The sequence below is a fragment of the Monosiga brevicollis genome, genomic scaffold (genome assembly GCF_000002865.3).
Source record: "Monosiga brevicollis MX1 MONBRscaffold_4 genomic scaffold, whole genome shotgun sequence".
Classification (NCBI taxonomy): domain Eukaryota; class Choanoflagellata; order Craspedida; family Salpingoecidae; genus Monosiga; species Monosiga brevicollis.
Window position 1 is genome coordinate 507,880 of NW_001865041.1, and position 27,324 is coordinate 535,203.

The following is a 27,324-nucleotide window of genomic DNA, read 5'->3' on the forward strand; positions in this document are numbered from 1 at the left end:
TCTCTCTCTCTCTCCCTTCCTCTGGCTTATTTCCCCTCCCCATACACACACCTTTCATCAAGCCGCCGTCTCTGATTACCTGCTGGCCCCTTGTGTAGGCACTGAGTCGATCCTGTGCGCCATCAAGGCCTATCGTGATCGTGCCCGCAAGCTTAATCCTTCCATCACTGAACCCGAAATTGCAAGTGTCGTGTCCTAGAGCCCGTTGCCCTGCGTCTTTCTCCTTCATCAGCCCGCCCGTGCTCATTACGCTATGGCGGGCCGTTGTTTAGGTGGCGCCCATCACCGTGCACCCCGCTTTCAACAAGGCTGCCGCATACTTCAACCTGAAGATGGTTTTGGTTCCCGTTGATGAGAATGGTCAAGCCCAGGTGGAGGCTGTAAAGAAGGCCATCACTCGCAACACCGTTCTCTTGGTCATGTCAGCTCCGCAGTACCCCCATGGCGTGGTGGACCCCGTGGAGGCCGTGGCTGCCATTGCCCTGCGCAAAGGACTGCCCCTGCACGTGGACGCCTGCTTTGGCGGTTTCATGCTGCCTTGGGTTGAGAAGCTGGGCTACCCTGTCCCCACCTGGGACTTCCGCGTGAATGGCGTCACCTCCATCTCTGCTGACATCCACAAGTATGGATGGGGAGCCAAGGGTGCCAGTGTCCTCCTGTTCCGCAATGCTGAGCTGCGCTCCCATCTCTTCTACGCCTATGCGGACTGGCCTGGAGGTCTCTTCGTCTCTCCTTCCCTCGTCGGCACGCGCCCGGGTGGATACATTGCCGCCTCCTGGGCAACCCTCAAGTTCCTGGGACAGGAAGGCTACATGGCCAAGGCCAAGGCTGTCATGGAGACCACTGAAGCCATCAAGCGCGCTGTCGGCGAAATCGAGGGCATCAAGATCCTGGGCACCCCGCACATGACCGGCATCTCCATCGTGAGCGCCAGTCCCCAGGTTAGACTGGCGCGCGAGCTCCCGCTCGGCAGATCATGCGCCTTCATGTGTCGTCCAGGGTACATTGATCTTTGTTCCTGTCCTAACTTGACGTGCTCTGCTTCTTCAGATCAATGTCCTGATCCTGGGCGACATGATGGAGAAGCGTGGCTGGAAGCTGGAGATGCAGCAGAATCCCTCATCTCTTCATCTTTCCATCATGCCTCACCACGTTGCTCGCGTTCAAGATCTCGTCGCCGATTTGCGTGAGGTCAGCAGCACTCGTTGTGCCCCTCTTACTTTGGTGTCAGAAAGCTTGAAAGCTTCATTCTCGTGCTCACTCTCCTTTCTCCATGTTTATCCGCAAAAACCCTCGACAGTGCACAAAGTTGGCCATGGGCAAGAAGGCGGACGACGAAGGCATGGCAGCCATGTACGGCATGACGGCCAACATTCCAGACAGCTCCATCGTGTCCGACTTTTTGGCCAAGCTCATGAGCGACGTCTACACGTGCCGCACTTGAGTCCCAACCCTCGCATGAGCGAGTTTTTTACTGTGAAACGAATTCGATGTACCATCCGCTTGATGTCAATCCGATTCTGTCAACAGACGTGAAGCGTCGCAACAAAGCCCAGATAGCTTCGAATTTGGGACGCATGTCTGGCAAGGCGTTAAAAGCTGCTCATGGCAACCCGTAATGCCACCTTGCTGCGTCCACCTTGCTCAGATTAGAGGAAGAAAGGAAAGGAAAGATAAAAAAAAATCTGAAAAGCTCAGTGTGATTTTTTTGAGAAGTTTTCGACGAAAAACACACACACACACACACACACACACACACACACACACACACACACACACACACACACACACAACACAACACAACAACACGCAGTGCAAACGGCATCCGGAAGATTTCTACGCCGCTTTAGGCAGACGCATTGAGCAGCTGTTGTTGAGAGACCCATTGGGCATTGCCATGGCGCTTCAAACTGATACGGATCGTCTTTTGGACGCAGTGGAAGCACGCGTCGATGAGCTCGCCTCTCGGCTGGGCCACATTCAGATTGTGCGGCCTCCATTCCTCTCCGATCCTTGCTCCGCACACAAATTCTCCCTCGCACATGCACACAGCTGGTTGAAGGAGCGGCAATCCCTTACACGCTGCTTGCATGTGTACCTGGCAGAATTCATCCCAAACGCTGGCCACCTCCTTTGCCAAGCTCAAGGGCTTGGTCGATCAATTTGAGACGCTGAACACCGTTTTCACCCACTGTACGTAAAACTCTCAGCGCTGAACCACCTATGAACTGAACACTCACGGCACTCTTTGTACCTACAGACGCGGATATTGAAAAGGCCATTCCCCGAGCTGGCGCTGAATCCCTGGTCGTCACGGAGCTGCATCGTGCAGTTACGCTGATTGCTGGTATGCACACTTGACAGCGCTCGGTGCCAGTACACACCGTGACGCATATTTAGGCCTTGGCTCAAGACCAGCATGATACACAGTTCTGATGCACCCGGCCTGACGTTTCTGTTCTGACGTGTGCCTTTGTAGACGAAGACCGGATACGCGAGACTGCCAAAAATCTCGAGCTGTTGGAAAATAGTCGCGAGTTTATCAACTCTGATGCCCTGCAAGGTTTGGCCATTTGTCATGCCTCGGGTGGCATGGTCGGTCCTGACCTAATGTTGTACCCTGCCCCGTCGCTCACTGCTCAACCTTGCATGATAGAAACCCCAAACCTCACACTCAAGCTCAAGCCGCTCGAAACCGTTCACCTGTCTCAGCTTGTCAGTTGCGTGATCCTTGCCGCACCCCAGTCGGGTTTTGCATGACCAGGCCCTCTTTTCGTTCTTGTGCTATGACCAAAGCGTGATCAACGCCTCATCTAATGATCATCTCCGCAACCTTGTAGGCCATGTGTAAGGATCAACAGACTCGTCTCAATGCCCTCCTGGACAATTACAACCGCCTGGTGGGTTCCGCCTGCCCCCAAGTCGGCCAAAGCGTTCCCTTGCCCGTTGCGGAGTAGGTAACCTAATCATCGATAGCTACTCACGTGCCAACCTGTGCTTTTTCTCCGATGTGCCGATTTGAACTGACTTAGGTGACAATTTTGTCGCAACAATTTGTACAGTGGGACGACATGCTCGCCGCTGCTGAGGCCCGAGTGGGTCTGTCGTCTTGATGTTCCCCGCTACAAGGCCCCGAGCGAGCGATCTGGGTTGATCCTATGGGTTCATGTGTGTTGATGAAAAGTTGTGTGTGTGCGTGTGTGAATGTGTGTGGCAACGTTTATAAACCGTTTTTCTGTTTCCAAAAGAGAGAAATCAACTGCCAAGTTTGCAAGTGATTTGTTGTGAGGAGCTAGTAGGCGAATCGATGTCAGCGGCTGTAATTTGTACGCCACCGTCAGAGAACAGCAAGAAATGCCAGCGTGGGGGCGGGCACAAAGATACCAAAAACTCAAGTGAAAAGACTGGTTCATCAAAGGCTACAACTGATGTGGGCTTGCATTCGGCTTATCGAATAAACTCTGGACACGAGCGGAACAAGGGAGCGAAAAACGTGCAAAAAAAAAAAAAAAAAACTGCCTCGTCGCTATGACACCCATCAGGATGGTGCAGCAAAATTGATGGCCGCCATGGCTTCGCGTAGGGAATCAAACTTTTGCTGTTCTTTCTTCCATCGCTCGAGGGCAACCATTATCTTTTTGCGTGGTCCAAAAAGGGCGAGACCAATGCTCTTTAAATCAGCATCTGTCATAGTCACCAACGTCGCAAAATCAATCTCCTACAACGCAAGTTCATGAAGGACCGGACTGTGCGTGAGATACATCATATTAAACAAGCGAGGCGCTCAGGGTGCGGTCCGCGATTACCTCGGAATGAAACAGCGGAATGTACTTTTCTAGCTTCAGACACTGCCAACGAGCATGTGGGGGTGAGGCGGCTCTCGCTCACATCCACCACACAACCACGGGAATGGATCAAAAGGGAGAAGAAAAGATTGGGACGGGGAGGGCGATTGGCAAAGACGGGCACCAGAAAGTACCTTGAGAAAGGTCTCGATATCATCCCCGGCATCCATCAAACGACTCCTGAGAGATGCGCGCAGTGGTCAGCTCCCCATGAACAAGAAATTCTAGCCAGGAGCAAGCACAATGGCCTCTCTGGTCGCAAGGGACAGTGCACCAACGTACTCGGTATCAGACGTGACGGGCATGGGCGACAAGCTTGGAGGACGCGGTGACGGGCTTTGGCTGGCATAGGTGACAAGGTCCAGGCCTACGAGACATGGCAGTAAGTGCAAGCAAGACTGGTAAGCAGCCGCTTGTGCCACCAAAGAATCAGCATGAGCCAGTTAAGACTGACCTGCTTCAGCACGCAACGGCGAAGTGTTGTTACGTTGCTCGTGTTTGTTGAGCAAATCAATGATGATTGCACTGTACATGAAAGGGCGTGATCGATGAGAAGGGGACGGGCGCTCCAGGGCATCGAGTGATATCTTGAAAGCAAAATGGGTTGAACCTCTGCCCAGACATACCTGGGCTGTGCCATGCGTTCGGCCAGCATGCGAGGTGTCTGACCCTGGCTATCACACTGTTTACTATTCGCGCCAAATCGCAGTAGAACCTGGTAACGAAGAAGCACAGCGACGCGGTCAGGATTCAACTCCACACAGAGGCGCGGGCAGCGGCTTTCAAGAAACAAAAGGTGAAAAACGCGCTGCACCTCGACACAGCTTTCATAGGCGTTGGCCACGGCAAGAAGCAAGGGTGTGACGCCGGTCTTATCCACGCAATCAACGGGTGATCCGGCCTTGAGCAACATTTTGATAACGGTCTGCCATGCCAATGCAAGTTGTCAATGAGGTTTGGCGGGTGCGCCCGGTACGCCGGCACCCCATACAGTTTGGAGAGGACACACACATGTTCACCGTGGAGGGTGGCATAGTGGATGGCTTGTCGACCCAGAACGTCTTGCTTTTGCGTGCTTGCTCGTTTCTGTACGACAAGGGCAGAACGCAGGCAACAATGACGCGTGTGAGAATACTCCTTCAGACCAAGAGGATCGCAGAGCAATGATACCTTGAGCAGACGGTGGACGATGCGCTCGTAACCTCCGCCAGCTGCATGCATCAGAGGAGTCGTCTTGTCACTCGCTTCCACATCAACGTGAGCCTTGGCTTCGTCTGGCAGAAAGGGTCAACGACCGAGATGATGGGCAGGTGATGAGCCGATGAAATGACACACGCAAGACAAGCAATCGGAGTGGGTGTTTGGCGGTGAAGCGCCCAGGCTTTGGGCATACCAAGTAAAAAGGCCACTGTATGTTCGTAGCCCGTGCTGCAGGCGTAGTGCAACGGGGCCCACCCACTGCGATTGAGAGCATCAAGGCGGCGCTGATTCCGTCGTAGACATCGGCGCACTACCTCCGTGTCGCCCAGCGAGGAAGCCTGCAGATTCTCCCCGATAATGGCAAACAGAATTATCCAAGAGGGTGAGCTCAAGGGCCATGCCATCTGAGATGACGGGTGAAGGAACGAACCGTGTAAATATCTAGTTCCACGGCATGTTCGAGTTCGGGTCCCAGAATGAGTTCTATCTGTCCAAAACTCGATAAGGACAGGCTATCGTTCAAATTTAGGGTCGCCATTCAGCCATATCTAGAATCAAAGCAAGGGGCCGACAGGGAGTGAGCGGCATCGTTGGCACAACTCTTCATTAATTATCGACATAGTGAGTGTTGGGGCATGATCGACGATGGCATATCGGCCTTGCCCGTCTGACCTTGCTGGCGCGGTGAGGAGAGCACCGTGCCGTGATTCTCCCGCCTTTTGATGAACAGCAATCCAGGTGTTGACCCCACCCCAATCACAAGGAGTAAAATAGGTAATTGGATCGTAAAGTGTGCGACATCTGCAGATCTGGGTCTCTTGACGACCTGATCTCTCGGGGAAACAAGTCAAAGAGTACGACAAATTGAGTCTAGCCAGCACGATGAAGGATGAGAGGGGACCCGGCATCTGGTCTGATCCAGGGAGACAAGAGCCCACCGCACGTTTAAGCCACAAGAAATCAAAAAGAGCAGGGAGTCAAGGCCACGAGCCCAGCGCAAGAGCCAAGCACACGACCCCGCTTTTCTCCGTACCTTGAAGGCAGACAACCCAAGGTTGCACCACTCCAGCTGTATCTGAGCACACACACGCAGAGATTCAAACGCCAACGGCATACGAGCTCGGCGCTTTGTAAGGCCTCTGTCGTGCTCTGTGAGTGTGTACGACGGTGTCACCAAACAAGAGAGAGAGCCAGAGAGAGAGAGTGTGTGTGTGACTGAAACGAAGTGTGCTCCTTGGTGTGTGTGTGTGTGTGTGTGTGTGCTCCTTCTTCTTCTCTCTCACGTTTCTATGACATGTTTTGCTGACAATTATATCTGACATCAAATGTGATGGGCGTGGTCAAGGAGGCGCCTTTAAAGTGTGGTCTTTTTATGGAGTAAATGTCGCGCCCGAAGATATTCACTAGAAGATCTCCATATGTGCCCAAGGACTTATTGCACTTAAAAAGGAGGTTATTGCAGAAGGATAACCCTACCAGCCTAGTCCTGCCACCGTTTGTTCACACTTATGGACAGAAATCAATTTTCTTGACACTCACACACACACACACACACATACACAAGCCCGGCACGATCCGTGGTCCTTGCTGACGCGCTGCAGGCATGGGTCCGCCATGGTTTCGTGGTCGGGATCGCCGTCAACTGGTTTTGGTTTGGATATGGATGGTCATGTGGTCTCCACTCAGCGTCGGGAGCTTCGATCTGCAGGAATATAACGATTGCGACCAGGAGGAAGCTTTTCGCAACGTTTCCTTCTACTGCCATCGCGCCAAAATTGACTGCGGCGATGTCTACACAGAGGAAGACACGTGCAAGCAGCGTGGCTGTATTTGGCAGCCTGGTCAGGAAAACAGCTGGTATCCTTGGTGTTACCACCCTTCACCCAGCCCATGTGGCCGCGCCTTCCCGCTTCATCCGGACACGGGCCACCTTTACATGCTCACGGGTGATGCAGGGGACCTGGCCGCGAGTGCCCTCAACTTGACTTGCTTTGACGTACCGTACAAAGCCCACCCTGCTGCACTTGGGTTCGTCTCCTACCTGATCGGCGTTTGACCCACCCAGCAACTGTCAGAGCAATAATGCTGGTGCTCAAGCCTGGGGCTTCGCTTACCCTACTACTCTGCGCTTCTGCCCTCCCCTAGGACCAAGAATGAAGCCTTGTTTGTCGGTGTCAATATTGTTCACCGCCTCGAGTTGGCTTTGGAAGAAGAACAGAGCACTCTGCGGCCGCACGTTGGTGGAGAAGACGCTGCAATTGATGTCTGTCTTTTGCACTCAATCTCGACCCGTCGCTAAACACCCATCGCGCTGTGACATGCTCATCTACTTCAATTTTCTCTCTGCTCCGATGGAATGGCATCACGAGGCCGCTCACTACCCTGATCTCGCCTCTCTCTTTGCGCCCACCTAGCTGACATGGAATACCGCTCCAGTCCCAGATCTTGCCATTCCTGCCAATTGGATCCGCAACTCATCCTTGGCAAGATGTCTGGGCGTGACGCAGGACGGCACATTGGAAACTCAAAGCTGCGCCGACACGCAGCCACGACTGTTTGAGCTCGAGCCGTTCACCACATCACCAGGCAAGTTGTTTTGGCTTTGCATGCACCCACCATTTGAACACTCCAGATTCGCCCTGCCACGCTGATCTCTGCTGCCCGGTTTGGTCGTCATCAACACAGGCCCGTGTGCACCCAATGCCACCCTGACCGACACGAGTGAATGCCGCGCGAACCTTTGTGCGCCATGTGCACATGACAACTGCTCCTTTGATGTCACCAATTACTGTGAAGCTACTTGCGCCTGTCTCGCGACCAGATCCATTGCTAGCAGCACCGCCATCACCCAAACATCAACCGAACCTGCCACCACCACCACCACCACCACCACTGCAGCTCAAACTTCTTCGTTATTGAACCCGACGCACCCAGGCCAAGTGTTGACCACCCGACCCCTGACCAGCACTGCCACACCACAATCGTACACCTGGCAAGGCAGTACAAGCTTAGCCCTTTCGAGTACGGTGCCAAGTGGGTCTCAAGGACAGGGCGCATCCTCCACTCGCACCGCTATCCTCAGCGGCGCTTTGGGTGGCACTGCTGTTCTTGTGGCTCTCTTGGTGCTAATATTGTGGCGACACCAATGGTGTGGTACCCGATCACAACTGTCCCCCGTACCCCCGGCTGCCCCATATAAAACCAATGTTTTGTTTGAGGACCATCCAACCGAGAGCATGAGCACCGACACATACGATCACTTTGTTCTGCACACTCGGGTCGATCAGCCCGTAGGAACGTCGCTTCCACCCCAACCCAGCTTTTACAACCACCTCGCGCCATCAAAACCAATGTCCATCTACTCGACTCTGGAATCTGGCACCGTGTCCCCACAGCTAAGCACTCCTGGCGTATATGGATTTCCTACATCCCCGCCATCTGGTGTCGAGGCCTGGTCCACATCAGGCCACAGATACGACTACCCCCACACTCAGGTACGAGACGAGCCACACACAGGCTACGACTACCCCAACACTCAGGCACGAGACGAGCCACACACAGGCTACGACTACCCCAACGCTCAGGAACGAGACGAGCCACACACAGGCTACGACTACCCCAACTCTCAGGAACGAGACGAGTCAAAAGCTAGCATACAAAGACAGTATGACGTACCTTCTGCGCCAAAGGTTTTGACATTGCGAACAAGCAACGCAAGCAGCACGACTTGAGTGACAGCAGCACGCGAACTATCCTTTGTAATTGCCAAACATGGCCCAAGCCTGGAAAAACTGGCAGATACACAAGCTCCCTTGAGGCTGATGACTTTTATTCATTCTTATGATCATCATTATTATTACATAGGATTCATCCGCATACATGGCCATACCACAATCGACAAGCAAATTGAAATCGCTGATTCACATGCCCCCACCCACCCCCCCCCCCCAAAAAAAAAAAAATCTGATTGTAAATTGGAAAGAAAGATCGATCGCGACGGGCTAAAGCAATAATGAGAAAACGCAGCGGCTCCGCCGTCCCCATGGAAAAGCAACAAAATCTCCACCTCAGCTTGTTAGCTTCACATCACAGCTACGACCTAGACAAGCCTCGAGGCTTCCCTTGTGCTTCATGTGATAGTTGATCAAATCCGGAATTGAATCAAACTCTGGTCCATAAAAGCGATAGCGGCCGCTGTAAAGCCACAGTTGACAAAAGACCCCCAAGCCACGAGTCACGGAAAAGCATGAGTTTGGCGAGGCAGTGAGCAGCTCGGTCAGAAGCTCAACGCCTGGCTTTACCCAACATTGCAAAGCTGCTTGGCAATTGCAAACACCAAACATTCGTGCATTTCTTGAAGGCGTGATCGTGCGTACCTGTCTAACCGCTGAATGCGGTAATGGCGAACTTTGGCCTGAACAATCACGTCGAGTGTAAAGTCGTTGGGACTGCTGCTAGACTGGCGAACCAAGAACGAGCCCTCCAGCTCTACAAAAATGGCAAGCAAGCCATTGTGTGCGTCAAGTCACGTCGCAAAGATGCCGACAACAAGTGACCCTACGACGTACCGGCAATGTTGCCCTGTGATAACAGCAGGCGCTCGGCAGCAATTTTGGAGATGCTGCCATGAAAATAAGGCATGGAGTCTGCAGCCACAGCCATGATGCATGATGCAATGAGAGGACGGCGAGGTCACTTGACTCAATCTTGCTCGCGAACTTCCACTAGACGCCCCCCATACCTGAGCCAGAAATCAGCTCCTCATCATCGTCAGGCAAGGCTGGCAAACGCTTCGTTTGCACGTAGGTGGTATGATCAGTCAGCTGTGAATAAGGCGCCGCCCCATCCTCAGCCGGCTAAAGATAAAAAAAATTGACCAATGTCCCAATAGACAAACGGAGGGGCGTGAGTTATGTTCTCCCTGCAGGTGTGTGCACCATGAAACCGTCCATCCGAACAAACGCGACGACAAACCGGCTGCACGTTGATGTCGCTAAAGGTCAGTTTTTTGTATGGACTGGCTTCGACGCTGTCCGGGTCCTCTTGCGCTACGCGGAACATACGGCCGAGATCGCGAACCTGTCGCTCTTCCTCGGCGTGCGTAATTTGCAGGTGCCCGGCATGCAGGTCTGCAATGGTCTCATACAGTTTTCTGGGTAGAAAAAACCACCAGAGTTGACAGTCGTCAACTAACCGCAGGATGGGCGCTTTTATTGCAGCAAGGGTCCGATGGCACATACTTGAAGGAAGGACGCTCATCAGGGTTCTCATACCAACACGTGCGCATCATTGCGTAAACATTGTCAGGACAGTCATCCGGGATTGGCAGTCGCAGGCCGTTCATCAACTATCCCAGAAACGATCAAATAATGATGAGGGCCGAGGCCCATCCAGCACTGATTTGCGATCACTGGCCCAGAAGTACCATGCCACACAGACAAAACGACCCAATAGTTTTCACATGTTATGCGCACCTGCAGCGGCAAAACATCGTTGCTCACGCCCTTGTACGGCATGTCACCGTAGGTGAAGATCTCGTGACAAACCACACCAAAAGACCTGAACGAATTTTCAAGCAAAATTGAGGAGGAAGTGGGGGGGCGGGATGCGTTCACACAGTGCTGGTTGACAGTGCTTACCAGACATCAGTTTTGAGGGTGAACTTGCGAGTGTCCAATGATTCAATGGCCATCCAGCGCAAAGGCAGGGCATCATCCTTGTCGACAAAGTAATAGTCCTCGTCCTCGAGGATCTGACGTGTCATGCCAAAGTCGCCAATCTTGATGATGGCGTTACTGTCCACAAGGCAGTTGCGAGCAGCCAAGTCCTGTGTGGCACGAGGTCGTTGCGTCATGATTAACCAATCAATCCCTGTCTGAATCAATGCTGTTTCATCCAATTTGCAATCAGGTTGATCAAAATGACTTACGCGGTGGATAAACTGTTTGGTGGCCAAGTAGTGCATTCCGGCGGCAATGTTGCCCATCATGCGCAGCCGTTCTTCCACATTGAGAACAAACTGCTCCTGCTTCAACTTGCGCAGCAAGCTACGCAAGTCGCCGAGCTCGCAGAGCTCTGTCACGATGCACCAGGGCTTTTCCGAAGTCACAACACCAATCAGCCGCAGAACTACCACGGAAGGAAAGAACATGAGGACAGCGCGAACCATCTGGCTATCAGTACAGGCGCGAGAGGTTGAGGAGCAATTGTGTGTGCCTTGTTTTCGGGGCCATGAGCGCAAGCGACAACAAAGCATGCAAAGCGCCGCTGTGTGTTGAGCTAACCATTGTCGTGCTTGAATTCCATCATGATCTGAGCTTCAAGTAGAAAGTAGCGCGGTGCTTTTTCATCATCATCCTCTGACTTGAGCGTTTTGATGGCCACATCCAGTTGCTTGCCACTGATCTCTGTGTAGCGACCTCTAAAAAAATCACCAAAATTGCCCTGTTGCATCCAACAGCCACCGTAAAGCAAAGGTTAGGAAAAGAACGCAGGAAACGTAGCAATAATACACCAAAGGGGTGGCGCATCTGCTGGAGAGGGGCAGAATGACATACATGCCCCAGTTGCTCGAGTTGTTGAATACGGTTCACGGCGAGTTGCACCGACTTGAGATGGCTCTGGATGTCTGACACGACCACAGATACAGAGGTCATGTTCAGCTTGTTCTGGTCCACGATGGAGCCATCTGGGGCGCGCATGGTCAATTGGCCGTCATCGCCCACGGTGATCAGTGAATAACCCTTCGGCACGCGTTTTGGCCCGGGGGCGCTAGCACTTGTGGGTGAGCCCTGAGCGTCCGGTTTGCGCATGACGCGCGGCTGCAGATAGGCATTGGCGGCCGCACTGTTGTTCACTTGCGACGAGCGGGCAGGTATGGCGGGCGCATTCTGATACTCTGAGGTTGCAGCCATGGGGTCTGACACAACCGATGATGGCGTGGCGGGCGCAGCACGACGGGCCGGCACGGCCGGGGCTGCAGCTGCATTGGGTCCGCTCGCCATACCAGCCAGCATAGGATCAGCCACGGCACGTGGGGCGAGCATGGGGTCGGCAGGTGCGACACGCGGTGGAACCGCCGGCATGTCGTGGCGCGTCGGGGGTCGAGGTGGAGGCACCGAATCGGCAGTGACTGGGTTTGCTGGCGAAGAAGTGGGCTGAGCATGTGGATGTGAGTGTGCTGGTCGAGGCGGGGGGGTTGAGTCGACCGTATTCGAGGCAGGCTTGGCCGCGGCAGGTGGGCTGGCCGTGGCAGGTGGGCTGGCCGTGGCAGGTGGGCTGGCTGGCCCAGCCATGAGCATGCTATCGGGGCCCGTCCCAAACATGCCGGTACCGCTATCACCAAGTCAGGCAGAGCCACAAGTGAAGGTGGAAAGCTTGTGGCAAACAAGACGATCAAAAGAGTCGCATGACCAAACAAGAAGGGCATCCTTGTGAGTGTGGAGTTGAGGCGATACCTGCTAGGTTTTTGACGCAGGGTGGTCTTCTTTTCATCTGCAGCCACCAGACCACTTTGCGGCCGCTCGCGCACCCTGGAATGGAGTTGCAGGCAAGTGAACACCACGCGAGATTTCACTCCGGTTGTTTTGCGCGTAAACCAGGACATGAACATACGTAGGCTGTGCGGTAAGGGATGGCGCATGACTGCTCAGCGGCATATTCATCCAACGGCATGGGGCAAGCACACGAACATAAGGGTGAGTCTGAGCAAACTTCTCGCGCTCGGTGCGGTTTGGTCGCATTGCATTAACGAGATCTGAAAAGAGAAGAGAAACACAGCCATGAGGTGCTTACACTGGATTGGGAAACATCTCCGTGGTGCTGTCGTGCAGATGAGCATCCTCGTTTTCTGCAATATGTACATCGCAGCAGAACGACGTGAATTCGCAGGCCGCCGATTGCTCAAGGTCCACTGATACGGAAAGGACGCACTTTTGCCCGCACAGAGCATGACTAAAACCACCAGACCGCAGAGAAGCACCACGGCAAGAATGGGTTGTGTAGGAGTTGTGCCCCAACCCTCGTGGTCTGTACCGGTCCCTAGAGATAGGGACAGGGCGTAAAAGAGAGAGAGGGAGAGAGAGAGAAGCAGAGAGTGTGTGAGAGAGAGAACACAACAGAGAAGAGAGTGAGGAGAAGCAAGAGTGTCGCAAGACAGTCAAGGTGAGCAAGCAGCAAAGAACAGTCAGCAACCAACCATGCTCGGGCGCCAAAGGGTTGCGCGTTGGCTGGCCAAGGACGCTGAGGGGCAGGCAGACGGCAATCAGCAGCAAGGCCGTGACCACACCATGTCGAGCGGATGATGATGCCATGATGCAGAGGCCTGTGCAAGAGCAAGGCTTGGCGCAATCCGATCCGCCTTGAGCTGCACGCGGTGCTTTGACGCAAGCGGGTCAGGGCCAATGGCGAGGATTAAAAGGGGCGGGCAGTCGCCCTGTGGTGCCGTGCCAGATGACGGGCTACAGCCCACCGGCTTGAAAGAACGCCGCTCGCTGTAGGCAAAAGAGAAAAGAAAAACAGTCCGAGCATTCATGCCATGCATAAAGTAAGACCAGGAACGGGAATGGCCGTGCTTCGTGACCCGGTACGTCTGGGCACTCCTGGCATGAGGAGCACTTGAGCCAAGAAAGAGCACGGGGCGGTGATGAAAGACGTACCGCCGCGAGGTGGCTGCTGGCGGGTCGAAGCAGATGAGTTTAAGCGACTGTCCAACCTACAAAGGCAATGGAACGGAGCAGAGATTCGCACAGGGAGCAATTGTGACCATGAGCCGGCGCCATTAGATCCTGAGCCTGGAGTAACCTGGCTTCGACCCCTCCCCTTCGACACGAGAGCACTGTCGCCAACAAAAAAGAGGCAACCCCAACGTGCAAAGGACCATGTGACCAGGAAAGAAAGCCATTGGCGAGACCAGGCTGGCAGCGTGCGCATTCGCACAGACAGACAGCAGACCAAAGACGACCCGAGCCAACCAGCCGACCGAGTCACACACACACGAACGCACACACACACACGCACACATCAGCACAAGTCACCAGCTCACCTGGACAAGAGCTCGCAAGTTTATGCTCTCTCTCTCTCTCTCTCTCAATTCATCTCTCTCTCTCTCTCTCTCTCTCTCTCTCTCAATTCATCTCTCTTTAGTGTACAGCTCATATCGGCATTGACAGGCATCCGCCTTCTTTTGTCTCTCACTCACTTTTGTAACGTCACGTTTTACACGTTGGTGTTGGTGGTGAGTGACCCCAAAAGCTTGAGGGCACACACACACAACACATACAGACATACTCAAAAGGGGGCGTTACACGTAACATCATACCACGTAACATCGCAACATATCACACTTTCACACACACTTCACACACACTACTACGATGTTCACACCCCACATTCTCTGTGTTAGGCTTGATAACTAGACTTGCTTCTGTCGTGTGTAAGCTCGTCCCTCTGATGCTCGAATTCGCACCCACACTCTTCGTTCGACCTTTGTCCTGGTTTGGGCTCGAGCTACCATGTGAGAGTGTGATGCGATGCTCGACCACTTGTCAGACATGACATGGTGTTGAATGTCAGACTTTCATTTGGTAGTTGGTCGCTCAGAGGGGACCGGGGGTTTTGGCGGTTCAAGAGAGAGGGGAGTGAGAGATCGAGCGCAGAGCGCGACAAGACGCGACAGGGGCGGCGGTTCGGGTGACGTGCAAGGTTGCCACCTTCCATCACACCGGCAAGATGAACTTGCAGGAGTTGCAAAAGTTGTATGCCAATGCCGAGTCCCGCACGCATGCCCTTCGCAGCAATGGGCACAGCAAAACAGTGAGATCTTGTGCTGAACCGGTGCATCGACCCGTGAAGGTGACTCTTCTTGAGTAGACTGACCGACCCGCTAACCTCTTCTTCACTGATACAGATCCATGGCCTACGCTTCAATGCCGATGGCACCTTGCTGGCCTCAAGCGGCATTGACAAGCTCGTCATTGTGCACGAGCCCGGCACCAACGGGCAGTTTGTACGTCTCGTGATCCCACGTAGACCCACGCGCCTGGTGCCACCCGCAACTCACGTTGAACACCCGTGGCTAGGAGGAAGCAGTCAAACTTGAGGGGCACACCAGTGCCGTAGATCAAGTGGCCTTTCACCCGCAGAACACCAACATCCTGGCCTCTGCCTCGGATGATAAGAGCGTCAAACTGTGGGATGTCCGTGGTACGTTTTGACTGCCCATGCCCACTTCTGTCCTCCTTCAAAGACCCCGTGATCATGACGTTTCTGCCTCACTTCAGCGCCGTGCCGCATTGTTACCCTGTGCAGCCAAGCAGCGTGAAACAACGTCCGTCACCACGGACGACGGCAACATCAACCTCAAATGGCATCCAGACTGCAACCTCCTGGCTGTGGGCAACCGCGTACGTTTGCTCGGTGGCTCGTGACCTGTCACCTCTTTGCCTCTGACGGTCATCAACAGGCGTGTTGGCGCTTGCTTGGACTTGCTGCTGAGCTGCTCAAGACCTCGTGCCCAATACCATGACCCCGTGCCCAATACCATGACCCCGTGCCCAAACCGTGACCCCGTGCCCAATACCGTGACCCCGTGCCTGCTGATGGACGTGGATTGCTTGCAAATTGCTCTGCTCTGGTCCGCAGTCGGATGTCATTACGCTCTTTGATACACGCACCTGGCAAGCCTTGACCACTAAACAGTATGAGATTGAAGTCAACGGCCTGAGTTGGAACAATGATGCCACGGGCTTTTTCCTGACCACGGGTCGTGGTACGTGCCCCGTCTTGACGCACACCCCACCCCAGCAACACAAGTCGTGGGGTCATTGGCCCGCACTCATCCAGCGCCTCCCATCTTGGCGTAGGCTCAGTCCGCGTGCTCCATCCTGAGACCCTTGAGCCTCTCTGTGAGGACCTCACGGCCCACACTTCAAACTGCCTCTCTATTGAATTTTCGCCCTGCGGCCGGTTTGTGGACCGTAACCGGCAACTCTTTATGCATGCCAACCCGACACTCGAAACTGCGAATGGTGTACTGGGACCTTCTCACAGCTTCGCTGGCTCGGCCTGGCCCAAAACTTAGATACTTTGCCACCGGCAGTGCCGATGCAACCGTGAGCCTGTTCGACGCTCATGAGTTGATTTGCTTTCGCACGCACAATTCTCTCGATGGTGTTGCGCGGAGCATTGGTTTCAGCTACGATGGCGACGTCTTTGCAGCTTGCTCGCCTCAAGATCACCTCGACCTGGTACGTCCACGTTTTGGGAGAGCAGCAAGTCGTGGTCCTCCGTCTCTCGCATCTCACGCTTTGCATACGTTGCTTTCAGATCCACACCGAGTCCGACGCCGTTTTGCACTCAATCAAGACTGGTAAGGAGTCAAATGCCGTGACCTGGCACCCCACCAAGCACATGGTCGCCCTTGCGCACTCTGATTCCAGCCTACCCGCCATCAAGATTGTCGGAAGCTGAGCCAAGTCAGCCCGTGTTTCTCACCATGCTAACCGAATTGAACAATGAGACAAAGCGAAGGAATGCAACTTCTTTTTTTTTTTTTTTTTTCTGCACGTGCAAAAATGCGCGTAGGAGATTTACTTTTGATGGCCGGGCAAATGAATTTCAACACACACACACATTCATTGGCATACTCTAACTCATTCTCTGATGGATATGCATTGGCGCGTGAGACAGAATGCACGGGCTCTCTCTAAGCAGGTCTGCAGCTAGATGTCATGCCCGTCCTGGCGCGCCTTGGATTTGCGCACTTGCAGACGCAACATGTCAAAGGTCACAAAGACAGCAACACTAAAGGCAGACACATGAATCCAGAGCGGCACAACACCCTTCCACAGGCTGAGGACCCCTTCATTCCGAATCATCTTGGTCAAGGCGTCAATCGGTCCGCTATAGAGAGGCTTGCCATCGGGGCCGAGCTCATTGCGATAAATGCGCGTCTTGATGCAGTCGAGGGGGTTGCCCAAATAGGCACCAAAGAAGCCGGCACTCAAGGAACCGAGGAAGAAGAGCGGAAGCCCATCTTCCATGCCATAATGCTTGCGCAAGAGATCTTTGGTGAGATCATAGGCCGTAACCTCGGCCATGTTTTGCCAGGCCATACGTGGCACGGCAATCTTGAGGCCGTGGAAGAGACCCGCAACGCCCTCCGTGGCCATGATGTACTTGAAGCAACTGACAGTGCCCTTGAAGGGTACCTTCTGACCCGGTGCAGGCTTGATGGAGGCTTGCAGCTTGGTTTTGACCAGATCAGCCGGGTTGGCAAACACCATGGCCACCGCCCCAGTCGAGGAGGAGGCCAGCATGCGCTGCCACAGCTGGACCTCCTTGAGCTCGCTTGGATCTGTGGGCTTTTCAAAAGTGCCATAGTTCAGATAGCTGATGGTCGGATCATAGAGGCCCAAGCGCATGGTCCCCGCAATGCTGTGCCGCAATAATCCGGATGGCAGACCCGCCATGAGCGCCATCAAGCCCTCATTTCGCCCCACCTTGATCATGGAGTCAAACATGCCAGTGAACTTGACTGCGGGGCCACACGAAAACAAAAGGGTGTGATGAGGCCAGCAACTTGGAACGAAGAGATAAATAGAAGCAACAGACCACGACACAATCAGAAGGCCCAACATGTACTCTTCAATTGATCTTGAATCGGTCACCAAAGCCAGTCAGGGCCAGCGGGACCCACCTTCACCAGGTAGAAGAGCGCGGCTGCCCTGAATTTGGAGCCGCACTTTGGCCACCTCAAAAGGATAGGTCACGGCCTCCGCCACACAGGAGGCAGCCAAGGAGCACAGCAAGTTTTCGCCGCCACTCAGTGGGTACTTGGTCAGATCGACGCCCTGCGCCGTCACCTTGACAGCCATGGTGCTAGCGGTTTGAGTCGCCAACTCTTTGAGGTCAGTGTCTTGACCACTATTGAAGGTGCACAATGCGGTACAGCGCTTGATCCGGGATTGATTAGAGTCGCCAAACTAGCCTCTGCTGTTACCCAGTCCTACAGCACACGGAACAAGCCCAGAATCAACAATGTGACCTCGATGAGATGAGCATCGGCCCTGCAGATACGGGATCTCCACCCTGTAGCCCTTATCAACGACTGGCCAGCCCCCCCTTGCCTCCCTCGGAACACGCCTATCCCCTCGACTCGTCAGCGGTCAATCGTTCACTCTTTGCGCCCCTTGATAACCAAGAGCACAATTCTTTCCCCCCTCCTGCCGCCAAACGCACACGTCGTGAGCTGCACCCGTACCTGCACCCTCGTTCGCCCAAGAACAAGAAAAAGCAGAAGCAGAAAAAAAAAACATCAACATCTTCCATCTCACAGTTTGTGCGCGCTGACATCGCAACGCTACAACAGCACTTTCAAACCTCTGCCATCGAAAAGATGACATTTATTCGAGATGACATTTATTTATTTAAGAGAGCTGGTGTTTATCTTGCTTCGGTTAGTAAGGAAGGAGTTGAAAATTTCATCTAGCTAGCAACGCGTGCGTGAGAGGACAGCCAGCCGGGCAAACACTCGTGCTCGTGTGAAGGAGTGCCATGGAGGCTGGCCGCTCCAGCAGTAGTGGGGCTGGACTAAGCGCTTCCCCTCCGGCGTCAAAGGCGCTGCCCTTCCTCCAAAACAATCGGTGAGCTTTGCACGCGATCTCGCCGCGCCGCGGGTTGTTTGGGTTGTTTAGCAGTGCATGCATGGACAAAGCCTGCGGGCGACGCCCAGCCTCCCCCGCCTCGCTGCTCGTTTCTCCGCTGTCACGTTGAACGAGGCGCGTCCTTATGCGTCGTGTCAACATTGTGCTTCGTCCATTGCACTTAGGTTGCATGGCCGATCAGCTTCGGCCCGCCTACCGCAACCCCGGTCAACCTCTGCTCGCGCCGCCTCGGCACGTCCTGCAGCGTCCGCGCGGCCAGCGACCACAACCGCCAGCCGAAGTGGATTAAACACCCGCTCTCTGTCTGCCACGCTACGACCTGCCGGGAGCACTGTGCCTAAATTTATACATCGGATCCTTGCTCAGCTGGAGGCTGATCTTCGCCGTCAAATCGAACCCCATAGTTTGCCCGTCGCCGTGCGTCTGCAGCCCCACCGCGATGCCTTCCAGCAGTTGTGCGAAGCTACGCCTGCCTACCAGCCCCTCTTGGCTCGACTGCGTACCGAGTACGATGCCGTCATCATGGACTTGGATGCACGCATCCAAGAACTCGTGGCTCTGCGCCAACAGTCGGCTTTGACCGAACAGCGCCACCTGCAAGAAGTCGATCGCCTACGCGAACACGCTCGCAATGAGCATGCATCTGCTACCGTACATGTAGACGACTCGCGCCGACAAATACGCGAGCAGCAACACCGCATCGCTGATCTTGAAGCCCAAGTACAACGCCTCAGTGACGAACTGGTGCTGGTAGGTCTCGCCGGCTTTAGTCCATACCAACCTCGTTCCCGACCCCCTTCCGCACGACTCGCTGCTCGCAGCATCGTCTCATTGTCCTTGAACCCATCCTGTGACTTGCGGTTGACCACGCTCTCTTCAAACCTTTGACGCCAACCAATCAGGAGTCGGAGCGTGGTCGAAATGAAAAGGCTGCCCGCTTGCTGATGGTGAACCGCTTGCACCAATACTCGGCCGAAGGCCTAGTCGCGACACCTTCACACAACCTGAGTGGCTCTGCAAACGCCGCTCTCCATGCCCAAAGCGTCAATCTGCAAGCTTCCCCATTGCCAAGTGGCTTGCACATGGCAGACTCGGTCATCGAGGCTGAGTTGGCCACGCTGCAGCTGAAAAATCAGCAGCTGCAGACGGAACTTGACCGCGTCGTCACCAATTTTCGGGAAGCTGTCACAGTGCGCGATCCGCAAATGCAGCAACGGCTCTTAGAAGCAGAGAATAACCTTGCCGCGGCACGCCTCGAAAATCACGACTTGCACGCACGCGTCGAGTACGATGCTTGCTGGCTCGCCCTTAATCATCTTCCTTGTTATAACCCAACATCCGCCACCCCTGCTTTTCACTGGCACAGTCTCACATTGAAGCTTGAACGTCACCCCTTATCATGTCTGTTTGCTATCTAGAACGCTGTCCAGCACTCACGAACAGATGAAAGCTCGTATGGAGCGAGAAGCCAAACTCTTATTAACGACCCAAGTCGAGTTGGCTCGCGTGCGCCAAAAGCTGGAGGCCGCGGGGTTGGAGGATGTTGGTACGTTTCTTCAAATACGGCTTGGGACTTAACGTGGGCAAAGCGGTGCTCAGACGTGAAAGATTTGACATAAGCTTTCCTCTGCTACACCCGTACCTTCTAGTGATCGAGGAGAATAAGTTACCTCCCACACAAGCCGAATCCGTCCGGCAACTCTTTCGAACGTCGGCTCGCTTGACCGACCTCGAGGTATGATTGCCTTGTCTGGGCCTTGACCCGTGCTTCATGTTCAGTGAGGCTACCTTCCAGGTGAAGCGTCAATCTTTCACTATGACGCCCTTCGTGCTGCTCCTGCTTCCCAACAGTGGACGTTGGAAGAGACACGTCTCTGCTTGCATGACATCGCACAAACACTGCGCCTCGGCTCCACCGACACAATGCTGTTGGAGGACGTCGTCGCCACTTACGCCGATGACAATGCTGAGGCGCTCTTGACCAACGCTGAGACACTTCTTCGCAACATTTATGCTGCGTGCACAGTGTACGCCAGTTTGGTGCCGGCAGCGCACGAGTTTTTGACCTGGATTCGAGGCGGCCCGGAGGCGCCTGTGCTCAGTGAATTGGCTGAGTTGGCGGCGCATGCTGACCACGTGGCACCTCTGTAGGCGCTGTGCGCTCCTTTTTGACTATGTCGCGTCGCAAAAGCTATTCCCTTGCCGTGCCACCATGAATGTAAAACTGATTCAACTGAATTGAGCGCTCTGAGAGCAGCTCGAGCGATGGCATCAAACTCTGACGCGTGTGGGCCCACAACTAAGTCTTTATCAAGTTAAAAACTCAATGGGGCAAGATGACTAACAAAATGAAAAAAATTTGTAGTGGAAGAAGAGAAAAGAAGAACAGAGTACTCTCAAGCCTAATTAACGGGTAAAAAGAACAAAGGCGATGGTGTTGCTGTATGACTCATGACAGCAGAGCCACCATATCGATGATGTGTTGCTTGCCTCCGGGCGCTCAGCGCCCGTGGTGCACAAAAGAAGAGGGAGAAAAAAAACAGAACATTGTACAGAAGCTGCCAAGTGGATACTTGAGTACCAAACCAGAGTCGATAGGAGAACCGTCACTGGGTTTACGAAGGCTGTTGCGCAACATCAATGCCAACAGGCCCCCCGCTGGCGACGGCGAACAGACGAAGAACTCCCGAAGGTAGATCCATGACCACAAAATCAGTGCCATCGTCTGATGCTCGCGTGATGGTGAGAGTACCTTCTTCCGGAACCAAAGTCAGAATGAGCTCGTCGCCTTCCTCAAAGTTGAAGGCGGCGCCCTCGAGAAGATTGCCGTGAACCGCACCCACAGAAGAGATGGCAGCCACAAAGGGTGAAGACAAGATGGACGTGGCCGTGTTGGTAGTGGCCGTACAGCCAATGGCCACCCAGTTGGCATCGTCAAGCTCCGACACATTAACAACCAAGGTGCAGGGCATGCCCACAGGTACAGAAAAAGCATGTGCCATTCGCTCAAGGCGGTTGGATGTGTGCGGCAAAAAGATGCGCATGTCATTCAGCACGCCAAAGGGCGCCTCGGATAGTGATGCATCCCTGTAAACAAACAAGGTCCCAATCGAGACACAGAACAGTGCAACGGTAAGTAAGCTTGGGACAGAAGAAAGAGCGAGAGCAGGATGAGCTTTCAACGGTTGCACAGGCCCACGCACCAGGACAAAGGTTGCAACGGGGTTGTGGGTGGCTCTTGCGTTCGATGCGAGATGTGGCGATGATTGTGGGGGTTGGAATGGGAAGCAATGGCATCCAGGATGCGCGACGACTCGATGAGGCCATCCGCGCGGACGACGGACAAAAGGCTGTCCAGGTCGATAAGATTGAGGCGCAGGCAGGCCAAAGGCTCGGCCACAAGCTCCTCAATGCTGAGATCGCAACGGAAAGACATTTGCTTCGCCCACGCCACAACAGTACGATAGAGCTCAAGTTCACTCATGCCTTGGATTGCATCAAGCTGCATGATGATGGCTAGTTCCTCGGGGCGAACATCGGCCTGGACAAGGCGCGAGGGCTGAAGCAGCTCGCGCGCGTGACTGCCGACGTGCTGAAGAGCTTGTTCGGCCAAGAAAAGGTTCTCCTCGCGCAGACTACGCACCAGCACGTCGAGGGCGGATTCGGCATCGATATTTTGTGTCAAAATGCTGTTGCACAAAACTTCGAGGTGGGCAAGACCATAAGTCTCGGCCATGAGAAGGACGGCGCGAACGGTGGTGCCTTGAAGCCGAAGTTCACCCGTGTGGCACCACGTAATGACAGCGGCGAAGGCATTCGCATCGACGGAAGGCAGCGCCACGGTGACTTGAGGAATATCCCGGCTAGCAGCGAAATAAGGCTTGAACATGGCCTCAAACGTGGAACTATGCATGGCCAAGATGGCAGACAAGGCAAAAATGGATTCCTGTTGGGGGCCAACCAGGAAGCGAATGTTGCAAAGATCATGGCGCTGCTCAAGCATATCCAGCATTGTGCGAGCAAGGACGTGAGGTGAATGGTGACTTTCCACGCCGCCCTTATTGGCACGACTTGTCATGGTGGAATAGTTGGAGGTGGCTGGCGCGACAAGAAGATTGTGGGTATCAAGGGGACGGCCCATTCCACGGACAGCCGGGGGGGAGGCCCGCGAGCCGTGTGCGTTGACGTGTGTGACCATGCCGTCGGATGTGTGGCTGTGGGGACCCACGAGGTCAGCGGGCGAGGTGACGGCGGAGCGCCGACGGGCGAGAGCTGCCAGGACGCGCTTGCGGGAGCGCGAGCGCGGCCGTGCATCCGAGTTGGATCGAACGGACATGGCTCGGTCGGCAAACGGGGATGGTGCGTTGGGCGTTGGGAGTGAGCGGTGGTCAAGCGTGCGAAAAGCCGTGGGTGTGGGCGAGCCTTTGCGAGGCCCATTGCGCCCGCTTTGGGCGGGGCTGTTGGGATCTGGCCGTAGGGGGACACCTGCTGCACTCTTTTGCATACGGGAGATGGCATCGGCGGCTTGCATGAGTTGGCTGTGCAACACGTACTCGCCCTCTCGAAACTTGATGGGGGCACTCTGTGGCGCGGCAGCATGGGCGTCTGCGGGTCGAGGACTGGCGGGCATCATTTGTTGGGCCGATGGAAGGGAACCCATTGAGCCGACGTCCCGGCGTGGAAGGAGGCTAGCAGACGCGGACGCCAATTCGGTGGTGGTGGCGGGCATAGCTACCGGCTTGGTAGGACCTGACTCGGAGGCGGGTCGAGGTGCAGCCTTTTCTTGCAACTGGTCCACAGAGACGTAAGAATTCTGGACGGTAGCGGCTTTGGTGGCATGTGAAGCGATCGTGGAGGTGGTGGTGACGTCGGTGATCGGCGAGGTGACGGTCGAGGCACGGGGGGAAGCTTGCTTCTGGTGTTGGTGATTTGAGTCAAAGAGAGCGGCAAAGAGACCTTGAGCCCCCTGGTGTTCGTTGACTTGAAAGGATGTGCCAGCAAGAGCCTTGCGCAGCACATCCCATTCAATGTCTTGGGGCGGGGTGGGGAGATGTGGGGAGGCGGTGGCGGTGGCGGTGGCGGCCATGTCTGTGGGTGCCGATGTGGAGATTGGCTTGCCGGGTGTGTCGTGAGGAGGGGGTACGGAAGCAGCAGCGGTGTCACTGGCTGCCGTGGTACTGGCTCGGGTGCTTTTCAACTGAGCAAGATCGCCCGCCGACGCCGGACGATCAAAAAGGGGGTGGCGCGTGATGATGGGCTGTGGTGGCGAGAGTGTTGCAATGCCGCTGCTCAAGAGGGAAGGTGAGCCGCGAGTGCCGGCCGTGGAGTGAGCAGAGGCACGATGGCCGTGTGGGCGGGTGGGATGTGCGGATGGACTGGCCGGGCCATTGGCCAAGCCGGAGCCAAAAGAAGGGGAGCCAGCGGCGGAAGGGGTTTGTGGTCGCGAATGACGGCGAGGCCTGCGACTGCCAATGCCAAGAACACCTTCGAGTTCGGAATCTGTTTCAGGTTCGGTGTGTTCGTCGGGACTGTCCGCGGCGGTGGTGGCGGTCGGGCGTCGAACGAGGTGGGTCGAGGGCGCCGAGGGCGCGCCGACCGAGCCCGCGGGCAAAGAAGGACAAGCAGCAGACGGGCGGTCACTCGTGCTTTGCACGCTCGTCCGGAGGTGGCTCTGCGTGTGACGAGGGCTGGGAATCTGGTAATAATGCGACTGGACCCGGCTTGAACCCGGCACGGTGGCGGTGAGGGAAGGAGAAGAGGCAAAGGGGGAGGGCGCCACCAGACTAGATGGCGATTGCTGCTGGTGCAGGGTGCGGTGGTCGGGTTGGGAGCCTGTGGAAGCTGATGAGGCGGAAACAGAAGCGAGGGCAGCGGCTTGAATGGTTTGGTGATGCGGCAAGGCCGAAGTGAGGTGCGCGTTCTCTGGGGAATTGGCCGCAACAACAACAACGGTGGAACTGGTGTGCAAAGGCTCGAGGTCGTCTTGTTGTCCTCGCTTCGTCGGAACCTCGTCTGTCGTAGGTGGCACGGTGTGGGAAGCCAGTGCGGGCGAATTGGCCCTGGTTTGTGGCGATGGGCTTGAAACGTTGGGGGTTTCTTTGGAATCGTCGGGAGAATGGGGATGATTGCTAGATGTGGTTCTGGTTCTGGTGCCGGGGCTGGTCTTGGTCTTGGTCTTGATGCTGGTGGTGCTCTTGGTGCGCCACGGCATGTGGTCGGTAATGGTGTGGGGTTGGGTCCTGGAGACGGGAGAGATGCGCGGGGGCGAGGGCAGGGGCGAGCTGGGGCTCAGGTCTGGCGCATGATGATGCTCCTTGTGGTGGAGGGAGATAACGTCCTCCTCGCTGTCGGTGCCCTCGTCGCTCTTGTGGTCGCTCTTGTCGTCGTCGCTGTTGTCGCTGCTGTTGTCGCTGTCACAGGGCTCAAGGGTTTTGGTTGGCGTGGATTCTGGTGAATTTATTTGTTGAGCAGGTGTCGCTGTTGGTGCTGGTGCAGGAGCAGGTGCTGATACTGGTGCTGGTGTTGGTGCAGCAGGGTCCACTCGCGGTATTGATGAAGGCGGTGCAGGCTGCATGACGAAGGAGTGCAAGAGGCAGAGAGAGCAAGGGAAGAAAAGCAAAGGGGATGTTCTGGGGAGGGGAGGTGGGGGTTTCGTCTGTGTGTCTGGCGGTAGGGGAAGGGTGATGTTTAGGTTTGGCCTGAGTTCCCGGGAACTGGGTAGTACAGAATCTTCCATGCGGCTTTACACAACAACACAGTACCCACGATCTGTTTGTCTGACAACGGACCAAATCTTCATTCTTTCTTTTGGTTGCTTCACCCTCCCACCAAAAGGCCTCCTCGACGTCAAGGGCATGTGGACGCTTCGAAATTTTAGGGACATGCCCTCGGGATGCTGGCTGATTCTCGGGAAGTTGCAGTGACGAAGAACAAAGAATTCTTCTGATTCCAAGTCCTGCGAACATCTCGCGAAAACAGTGAGAGAGTCGGGCCATTCTTGTCATCCAGACGCGAACTCAGTGAGATCACTGCTTTCGCGCTCATTTGGCTCTGTCGCTTCTGCCGTCTTCTCGCAACACGCCAACTGACGACGCCGCGACTGGCTTCGACCTCGGCTCGGCAGGACTTGCTCGCTGTTTGGCGGCCTGGCTACCTGCCCTTTCAACCCCTCACTCAGTACTCCAGCTTGACTGTTCAATTCTATTCGTGGACACAGCACCATGGCAGCGGCAACCGTGGACGCAAGTGAGCTGGGAGAGGATGACCTCGTCTTCGAGCCCACCATCCAGAATCTCATCGACCAGGAAACACTCAAGTACATCTTTGTCGGTGGCAAGGGCGGCGTCGGCAAATCAACGTGCAGCTCTTGCATTGCCATCCGTCTAGCCGAGGCCGGCCGACGCGTGCTCCTCATCTCCACCGACCCCGCGCACAACCTCAGCGACGCCTTTAACCAAAAGTTTGGCCCACGGCCCACCAAGGTCGACGGTCTCGATCGCCTCAGCTGCATGGTCCGTTTGTTGCAAGCCATCCCTGCCCCCTTGCTGCCATGACGCGTCCTGCCACTGCCCACTTGCTCATTCACCTTTGACTTGACTGATATCAACGCCATGCCTCCCCCTGGCAAGTAGGAGGTGGACCCCGTGGTCGGCTTTGAAGACCAGCTGGCCCAGCTAGAAGGTGCGCCGGCTCGCTCTCTCCATCCATGCCCGCACACACGCTGGCTTGCCCGCACACACGCTGGCTTGCCCGAAATGAAATGTGCTCCCAGCTCAGCCAGGCATGGTTGCTTGTGCTGCAGAACAAAATGCGGAACTTGCCTCCTTCCTCAAGGGTTTTGGCTTCTCCCTGCCCGGCATTGACGAAGCTACCAGTTTTTCCCAAATCATGAAGTACATTCCTTGCTGATTTGACCCGTGCGCAAAAGGCTGCGTGTTGCTTGAATGACGTCTTGGATTTTATTTCTGTTGCTATTTTCGTGTCTTTTTTTTTTTTTTTTTTTGGAACTCATGCCCACTGCCTACCTCTAGGCTGGTCAAATCGCTTGATTTCGATGTCACCGTCTTCGACACGGCTCCCACCGGACACACCCTGTACGTCAACTCATGCAACTCACATGCACGCACGCACGCACGCACGCACGCGCCCTCGTGCATACCCAACGTGCTCGGTCCACATGCCCACCCTCACCCTCACCCCTACGCACACACTCCTTGTAACAACCAACCCCATTTTTAGGCGTTTGCTTCAAATGCCCGACTCGCTCAACAAAGCCATCGATAAGATCATCGGTCTCGACTCCTCCATGGGTGGCATGCTCTCCCAGGTATAAGCGCTGTCACCAAGTTGACCACGCTCGCTGCCACGGTCACTTTCAGCTTTTATTCCACCTCACATTTGCTGTCGCTTGTAGATGGGCTCTATGATGAACGTCGGCTCAGTTCTTGAAAAACTGCAGAGTGCCAAGGCCTCCATTGAAGAAGTTACACGCATCTTCAAAAATCCCGTACGTGCTGCCAACCCTCGCCCCATTTTCACCCGCGTCCTTTCCTGGCCCTAACCTTGCAACCATGATGACCTGCCAGGAGCAAACTACCTTTGTCTGCGTCTGTAAA

The 27,324-nt window shown here is 55.0% G+C and overlaps 10 protein-coding genes across 10 annotated transcripts in view; 6 read left to right on the top strand and 4 right to left on the bottom strand.

Annotated features, from left to right (window-relative positions):
- MONBRDRAFT_14889 (uncharacterized protein) overlaps positions 1-1,444 on the top strand; it is a gene marked incomplete at both ends in the record, with an annotated part of 2,151 nt that extends 707 nt beyond the window's left edge. The window contains 4 exons of the mRNA XM_001743573.1: positions 63-187; positions 273-941; positions 1,051-1,191; positions 1,310-1,444. Coding sequence (XP_001743625.1) covers positions 63-187; positions 273-941; positions 1,051-1,191; positions 1,310-1,444 — 1,070 coding nt within the window. The remainder of the gene's footprint in view (positions 1-62; positions 188-272; positions 942-1,050; positions 1,192-1,309) is intronic.
- A 402-nt stretch (positions 1,445-1,846) lies between these two features.
- Positions 1,847-5,449, bottom strand: MONBRDRAFT_6241 (uncharacterized protein; the record flags this gene model as incomplete). The annotated part of the gene is made up of 8 exons (XM_001743821.1): positions 1,847-2,052; positions 2,241-2,517; positions 3,980-4,025; positions 4,128-4,212; positions 4,300-4,370; positions 4,472-4,560; positions 5,016-5,119; positions 5,239-5,449. 8 exons carry the CDS (start codon positions 5,447-5,449, stop codon positions 1,847-1,849), a joined length of 1,089 nt encoding a protein of 362 aa, XP_001743873.1.
- A 1,199-nt stretch (positions 5,450-6,648) lies between these two features.
- On the top strand, positions 6,649-7,101 carry MONBRDRAFT_6242 (uncharacterized protein; the record flags this gene model as incomplete). Its single annotated transcript, XM_001743574.1, has 1 exon — positions 6,649-7,101. One exon carries the CDS (start codon positions 6,649-6,651, stop codon positions 7,099-7,101), a length of 453 nt encoding a protein of 150 aa, XP_001743626.1.
- A 1,180-nt stretch (positions 7,102-8,281) lies between these two features.
- Positions 8,282-8,776, top strand: MONBRDRAFT_6243 (uncharacterized protein; the record flags this gene model as incomplete). Its single annotated transcript, XM_001743575.1, has 1 exon — positions 8,282-8,776. The coding sequence occupies one exon, from the start codon at positions 8,282-8,284 to the stop codon at positions 8,774-8,776; it is 495 nt and encodes a 164-aa protein (XP_001743627.1).
- A 1,454-nt stretch (positions 8,777-10,230) lies between these two features.
- On the bottom strand, positions 10,231-11,498 carry MONBRDRAFT_15403 (uncharacterized protein; the record flags this gene model as incomplete). Its single annotated transcript, XM_001743822.1, has 5 exons — positions 10,231-10,392; positions 10,520-10,604; positions 10,685-10,872; positions 10,975-11,174; positions 11,330-11,498. 5 exons carry the CDS (start codon positions 11,496-11,498, stop codon positions 10,231-10,233), a joined length of 804 nt encoding a protein of 267 aa, XP_001743874.1.
- Positions 11,499-13,581: 2,083 nt separating this feature from the next.
- On the top strand, positions 13,582-16,514 carry MONBRDRAFT_23390 (uncharacterized protein; the record flags this gene model as incomplete). The annotated part of the gene is made up of 10 exons (XM_001743576.1): positions 13,582-13,629; positions 14,071-14,190; positions 14,748-14,858; positions 14,953-15,051; positions 15,125-15,248; positions 15,354-15,448; positions 15,687-15,813; positions 15,908-16,010; positions 16,126-16,291; positions 16,371-16,514. The coding sequence occupies 10 exons, from the start codon at positions 13,582-13,584 to the stop codon at positions 16,512-16,514; spliced, it is 1,137 nt and encodes a 378-aa protein (XP_001743628.1).
- Positions 16,515-16,765: 251 nt separating this feature from the next.
- Positions 16,766-17,920, bottom strand: MONBRDRAFT_15407 (uncharacterized protein; the record flags this gene model as incomplete). Its single annotated transcript, XM_001743823.1, has 2 exons — positions 16,766-17,580; positions 17,749-17,920. The coding sequence occupies 2 exons, from the start codon at positions 17,918-17,920 to the stop codon at positions 16,766-16,768; spliced, it is 987 nt and encodes a 328-aa protein (XP_001743875.1).
- A 679-nt stretch (positions 17,921-18,599) lies between these two features.
- MONBRDRAFT_31454 (uncharacterized protein) lies at positions 18,600-20,979 on the top strand (the record flags this gene model as incomplete). The annotated part of the gene is made up of 6 exons (XM_001743577.1): positions 18,600-18,688; positions 19,114-19,459; positions 19,612-19,994; positions 20,128-20,255; positions 20,330-20,444; positions 20,561-20,979. The coding sequence occupies 5 exons, from the start codon at positions 18,600-18,602 to the stop codon at positions 20,356-20,358; spliced, it is 975 nt and encodes a 324-aa protein (XP_001743629.1). The 3' UTR covers positions 20,359-20,444; positions 20,561-20,979.
- Positions 20,980-21,324: 345 nt separating this feature from the next.
- On the bottom strand, positions 21,325-24,920 carry MONBRDRAFT_23393 (uncharacterized protein; the record flags this gene model as incomplete). The annotated part of the gene is made up of 3 exons (XM_001743824.1): positions 21,325-21,796; positions 21,913-23,906; positions 24,426-24,920. The coding sequence occupies 3 exons, from the start codon at positions 24,918-24,920 to the stop codon at positions 21,325-21,327; spliced, it is 2,961 nt and encodes a 986-aa protein (XP_001743876.1).
- A 1,009-nt stretch (positions 24,921-25,929) lies between these two features.
- The window catches only part of MONBRDRAFT_23394 (uncharacterized protein), a gene marked incomplete at both ends in the record, with an annotated part of 1,631 nt that continues 236 nt past the window's right edge, over positions 25,930-27,324 (top strand). The window contains 6 exons of the mRNA XM_001743578.1: positions 25,930-26,220; positions 26,341-26,389; positions 26,511-26,601; positions 26,740-26,802; positions 26,948-27,035; positions 27,123-27,215. Of these exons, the coding sequence (XP_001743630.1) occupies positions 25,930-26,220; positions 26,341-26,389; positions 26,511-26,601; positions 26,740-26,802; positions 26,948-27,035; positions 27,123-27,215 (675 nt within the window). The remainder of the gene's footprint in view (positions 26,221-26,340; positions 26,390-26,510; positions 26,602-26,739; positions 26,803-26,947; positions 27,036-27,122; positions 27,216-27,324) is intronic.